This window comes from Eucyclogobius newberryi, unplaced genomic scaffold (assembly GCF_026437365.1).
Source record: "Eucyclogobius newberryi isolate DKJ021-1_F unplaced genomic scaffold, fEucNew1.0.hap1 SCAF_8, whole genome shotgun sequence".
NCBI classification, from domain to species: Eukaryota; Metazoa; Chordata; class Actinopteri; order Gobiiformes; family Gobiidae; genus Eucyclogobius; species Eucyclogobius newberryi.
In genome coordinates this window covers 21,462,294-21,468,293 of record NW_027316500.1, presented here as the reverse complement: position 1 = coordinate 21,468,293, position 6,000 = coordinate 21,462,294, and the positions used below count along the sequence as shown (strand labels likewise).

The window sequence follows — 6,000 nt, the reverse complement described above, 5'->3', positions numbered from 1 at the left end:
TAATCAAGCAATGCTTATGCCATTTGTTTAATTTAATATAACTTGTTTTGTCACTTTGGCAAGAAGGAACAGTTGGGAGCTGTAAAAAATAAATTAGTAAGGATAACTATTACTTTTACATTTTCAGTTAAAATGAATCAATTTGACCATAATTATTTTTCATAGCCAATATTGTATTGAGTAATTAAGTACACTAATGTATTAATAACTGGCTTTAATCATTTTCTCCTGGCACAGTGTCATCACATCATCATTTTATAGCATTACAACCTCAACATTTTACTCTTACTTTAGCCGGCTGGACCACATTAAAATGCAGCAGAAGACCCAAAAAAGGTCTTAAAATCTCCCCCAGACCCCCCCTGTTCATTAATTTAAACTAATGTGCTAATGTGGCTGTAGACCCTTAACGCCCACAAATACGCCCAAAAACATTGTGGGATTTAAGTTATCAATATTTGAGCTTGTGAGGTGTTGAGAATAAACTAACTGGATGCCCTGGAGTTTTGGTGCGCTTTGTTTGCGTTGAAAAAAGTTCCCATATGTGAATTGTTTACTGACAATGGCAATAAAACTGATTCTGATGACGTGGTGAGGGGCCCCCCAATTTTTTTTTGCTTAGGGCCCCCTGAAGGCTTGGGCCGGCCCTGGGTGTAAGGGCCAGTGTGACCCGTGTTTGGGCCCCTCCGGTGCTTTCATCTTTCCCATCAGCCCCGCTCTCTTGCCGCTGACTCCGCTCCTCGTGCTCCAGTCTGAGGGTTAAGGCACTCACATGACATTCATTCTTCTCTTCTTGAATACCATGCAGCACATATCACTTCCACATTATGCAGACACTTACAAAGTCTATTTATTGACTCGATTGAAGTTGTGTCTTTGGCAATAACAAACACTTTTAGTTAAAAGTCAAGGCTGTAAACTTGATCGTTGGCTCTTCTAACTCACTCGTAAAGCAGGGCGTCTATTATTGTCCGTGATACACAACTTTTGTCAGTAAGCTCTATAATATTGAACCTCTTTGGACCTCGCTGTAGGGGCAGTTAACATGGATATCATTTGAAACCATGTAGATGTCATGTGGAGCTCAGGACGGGCTCTGCAGCCTCTGGTGCTGTTATTAACACCAACAACCGGCTCAGACTGGACTCACTCCATCACCATCATCAGTGACAGTAGATGTGTTTATCTCTCACAAACCAAACAACATGGACATGACCCTGTGTCATTTCTGAAGCGGTTTTTAATTTAACGTGGAGTCTTTCAAAGCAGTTTGACAGACCATAAACTCTCCAGCAATGTAACAGTTTATGCTCCCTTCAGCATTAGAATAATAATAATAAAATACAATAGTCTCTGCCACACGTGCGCGCCATGTGCCGTGATGTGTCCAGTGCGCTGTAGACGCGCGCCCGGGCCGCGCGCTGAAGCTGGGGCCAGCGCGTCTTCCTCTATTTGTGTGGGACCAGCGAGAACAGCTTTGAACCGGTTTTGTTGCCTGCCACTAAGCAGAATGAGCGGATGTTCAGTGCGCATTGTTGCTGCAGAGGGCTTCCCTCATGCGCACATCTCGCACTTCTCTCCTTTCTGCCCAGTTTAGAGCTGCGCCGTGTCTTTGTTGTAGAGCGGAACAGAAGCGTCACATCGTCTCCTTCATGGACTGTCCCTGCAGAGCGCGTAGCTCCGGCCGAGTGCAGCTGTTTGCATAGATGCTGAGGTAAGTCCACAATTTATTTCAAACAACACCATATCCGTGTTCTTTTTTTCCACATTAAACGAAAATAAAAAAAAATGAAATCCATATAAAAATATTTGGTGTTGTCACTCACAACAGAAAAAGCTGCTTAAAGATGGAAGGCTGTGTTTTTGTCTAATGACCTGTTAAGACCTGGGGCAAAACAGCTCAGAAAAAGAAAGTGAGGCTTCTGCTGCAGTGATATGTAAAGTGGCTTCTTCACAAATTATTTATAAAGGTTTGAAAGACTTGGGTCTCCTTGTTGCGGACCATTTCTGGTTTGAAGTAATGCAGTTTAGTTATCAAATTTGAAACTGGAGAAGGGGGATGGGGCTGCAAAGCAGAGCACTTTTGTTTCTTTCTCCTCCTCTAAAGGTGTGGTTAGAAAAAGGGACAAAAAGCTTGTGCCTGCAGATGAGCTCCCAGACTCATAGGTGAACTGAGTTGGCCCCTCCTCAGCTCTGCAACAGCCCTTTTACATCCAGGCTTTGTAAGCACTCAACCCGAACACTTAATCTGTTTGGTTTTCTTTCAAACTAACTTTTATTGTTTCACTAATGACTTTTGATTGAATTTTGATGTTGTTCCTTTCAGGCGCCCCTGCCGTGCAAGTGCTGTAGCAGACCCCAGAGGGCAGTGGTAACAGCAGCATGGCTTCCTCTAAAGAGCTGGATGGAGGCTGGGGATGGGCCATCGTGGCAGCTTCTTTCATGGCCCAGCTACTGGCCTACGGTTCACCACAGTCTGTGGGAGTGTTGTACCCCGAGTGGCTCCACACTTTCCATGAGGGCAAAGGCATGACTGCATGGGTGGGCTCCTTGGTCGCTGGAGTGGGTCTTATTGCCAGTAAGTAAAGCATACTGAAGTGTCATGTTGAAAAAAGAAATATATTTTTTGGGAAAGTTTGGATGTGTGCACAACTACAAAACTGTACTGTACTTTATCTGGATGGAGAGCATATTTACCACTGAAAGGGGTGGCATTTAGTTGCTCGCTGGACACACTTATGGGTATTGATTTTTCTAAGAGGGAAAGAAACAACTGCAAGTCATCCACGCTTTGAACGTCGAAGCCTGGAGATATTGTGAGCACAGCTGACGACACAGTCTGTATCTATGTCACTTCTATAAAGATAGCCCCTGTTAGACTGGGAGCGCTGCTTTCCCCCTCGAGGGAAGGTTAAAAATCATGACCGGACAGATCAGCTGAGCCGACCTGTGGATGTGCACTGGACACGTGTCTTCTGTGTCACGCTGCTCTTCTCATTGGAGGCACCGCTCTGCCCAGGGCCTGCTGCTGCCATATATGTCACATTCATGGAGCCATGTTAGAATGTGAAGCTCTGATTACATGCAACACTGCTCCTAATATGTCTCGGAGGATGTTATTCAAGTATAGTAACTTTTATTTAGCCTATATTAGGTTAGTTTAGTAATTAGCAAGTTTTATCCCTGATTCATATTATGTTTTTTATTTGGCTTCTCCTATGACCAACAGACTTTTGCACTTCCAGCTATGTTGTTTTGACATGCCTGGTTCTTTCCCCAGGTCCTGTCTGCAGTGCTTGTGTAGAAAACTTTGGAGCCCGTCCTGTGACTATCTTCAGTGGTGTAATGGTGGCTGGAGGCCTGATGCTCAGTGCCTTTGCCCCCAATGTCCAATTCCTAATCTTTTCATATGGCATTGTTGTCGGTAAGAAATTATTATTCTCAATCTTATTATGTTCCTTTATTTTTCATACATTGTTGACATCACCTTTAGTGTATCAGACAAGCAATGGGAGTAGTTTATGTCAATGACCCAAGTGCCTTATCCATGCAGCAAAGCATGGTACAATGTAATCATCAAGGTCAGTTTCAACTGTTATGCAACAAATGCAAACCTCTCTGAGTCAAGCCACCAGGCCATAATATTACAGTAATGTTGTTTTAGTGTTTTACCAGTGTTTGTGTGCAGGTAGAAACTTCTTGTCAGCGTTCTGTAGCTGATCGAACACACTTGCACACACATTGTTTCATACTCACTCTTTCATCACCCATGTTGACAATGTTGTTGCTTGTCCAATGTTTATGCAATTTTGTCTGTGTTCGGTTCTTTGTGTGTATGTGTACACACATGTGTCACCTGACCTGATGTTCGGGTCATGCCCTGAACTTATTTGATCTATGCTAAACTCCTCTGTTTGTTGCACCAGGTCTGGGGTGTGGTCTGGTCTATGCTGCTACATTAACAATTACATGCCAGTATTTCGACAAGAGGCGTGGCCTGGCACTCGGCATTGTCACCACAGGTACTACTGCCCTTCCTCTGCACACAGCTCTGGGATGCACAACCCCTCCATGTTTACCTCTTACATGCATGGGCTGCTGGGAGAAAGAGACAAGGTAAACATTTGCAGAGTAGTCATGACAGAAGGCTGTTAGTCAGCTGGACTGCCAATCAGGGCTGGTGGCTCAGATTCTAAAAAGCTTCAAAAATGTAGACTTACTGAGGATTATGTTGATATTTACTTTATGACTTTAGCTATATAACATTTTTGTCACAAACACTGTTTCTCAGATTACCTTCTGTTTACACAGGGACCAGTGTCGGAGCATTCATTTATGCCACAGCACAGAATGAGTTGATGGTGCTTTTTGGCTTGGACGGCTGCCTGCTCATCATCGGGGCCATTGCCCTGAACCTCATGGCCTGTGCTGGCTTCATGAGGCCGCTGAACATGCCCGGCTACTACCTCAAACAGAAGGCTGCGCTGGAGCGCAACACTGACGAGCAGCTTTTGGAGAAGCCTCCTCTGGAGGATTTGAAGATCATGAATGGATCCTCCACAACCACCCCACCAACAGTGAAGGAGCTGCTCATCTCCATAGATACTAAGGACCTGGCTGTCCAGACGGAGACAAAGAAAGGCTGCTGCCTGTCTGGCTTGGTCATTATGAAAATGATTAAAAAGAAGCAGCGAGCTTACTCAAAGTATATCTACTCCATGTATGAAATCCTACAGGACCAAGCCATGGTGGCCTTTTGTATTGCTATATTTCTTTTCAGCCTTGGTGCATTTCCACCTGTGCTGTTTATTGAAGATGTTGCTCAAAGTCAGGGACTGATTGAAGAAGTTAGTGTCATTCCCCTGGTTTCAATTGGGGCCATTGCCACATGTGTGGGTAAACTAATGTTAGGCATGTTAGTTGATCTCAAATGGGTCAATGGCATCTATCTCTATGGTTTCACCATGTTTGCCGGAGGCCTGGCACTCTTCCTCATCCCCATTACCAAGAGTTATCTGGGCCTGCAGATCCTCACTGCCGTGCTCGGTTTTTTTTCTGGTAACTGGTCCCTCACCTCCTACATCACCACTAACATCGTAGGCCTGGACAGACTGACACAGGCACATGGCATCCTTATGTTCTTTGGAGGATTTGGGATCATGCTGGGACCTCCTGTTGTAGGTAAGGAAACATAGAGAGTTTATAATCCAGTATTTACAGTTATTCATTTCACTGAAACTGTTCTTTTCACCCTTTTCCAGGTTGGTTCTTTGACTGGACACAGTCTTATGATTTAGCTTTTTATTTTAGTGGAACCTGTGTTGTCCTTGGTGCCTTTATTTTATTTGTGCTCACCCTTCCCTGCTGGAACAGGAAGAATGTTGAGAAAGCCAAGTCAAATATCCAGTACACCAGCACCTGTGACAAAGTCATCTCAGTAGCATGAAATATGTATCAAACTGCCCTCTGCCCAGCCATACTCTGCTGATGGAACTGACAGGAACGATCTTCTGAGAAGAATATTTTTTATATATTGAGAGGATAATAGATTTTTTTGCTTCAGGGTCTTGTTCTGATACCAAAATAATTGCTAGACATTCTGAAATTCAGGCTTATCTGTTGTACTGACATTTGCCTGCATTTCTCAGGTTGATACCGGACACTACAACGTTATTCACAGTTGGCTGTGTTTTTATTGCCTTATTTCTGAAGAATTCCTAAACACTATTCATGGCATTTGATTTTGTGCTGTTATGCACACACTGTATCTACTGCTGGAACACTAAAACCACTGAGTGTTTATACTAGTGTGACAACACAAGACATATATGCAATCACACACATTTACACAATCATACACATTTACAAAATCACACACATTTACAACATAATGTTTTAGAATTTCTGAGGAGCACTTTGTTCATGTGTTTTTACTTGATTATGTTATATTTTGAATCAAACCAAAAGTATGTATCACAATGCCAATTGAAACAATAGAAA

At 43.4% G+C, this 6,000-nt stretch overlaps 1 protein-coding gene across 1 annotated transcript; it reads left to right on the top strand.

The window, feature by feature from the left end:
• The first annotated feature begins 1,630 nt into the window (after positions 1 to 1,630).
• On the top strand, positions 1,631 to 5,849 carry LOC140351005 (monocarboxylate transporter 9-like). The gene is made up of 6 exons (XM_072436640.1): positions 1,631 to 1,714; positions 2,327 to 2,578; positions 3,281 to 3,424; positions 3,927 to 4,022; positions 4,312 to 5,181; positions 5,262 to 5,849. Exons 2-6 carry the CDS (start codon positions 2,383 to 2,385, stop codon positions 5,444 to 5,446), a joined length of 1,491 nt encoding a protein of 496 aa, XP_072292741.1. The 5' UTR covers positions 1,631 to 1,714; positions 2,327 to 2,382; the 3' UTR covers positions 5,447 to 5,849.
• The last annotated feature ends 151 nt before the right edge of the window (positions 5,850 to 6,000 follow it).

What these genes read in the sequence shown, in the direction of transcription:
- LOC140351005 (XM_072436640.1), top strand. Translation starts at nt 2,383, where the DNA reads ATGGCTTCCTCTAAAGAGCTGGATGGAGGCTGGGGATGGGCCATCGTG. An exon ending in TTCATATGGCATTGTTGTCG is followed by an intron (nt 3,425 to 3,926) that starts GTAAGAAATTAT and finishes TTGTTGCACCAG; the next exon opens with GTCTGGGGTGTGGTCTGGTC. An exon ending in GCTGGGACCTCCTGTTGTAG is followed by an intron (nt 5,182 to 5,261) that starts GTAAGGAAACAT and finishes ACCCTTTTCCAG; the next exon opens with GTTGGTTCTTTGACTGGACA.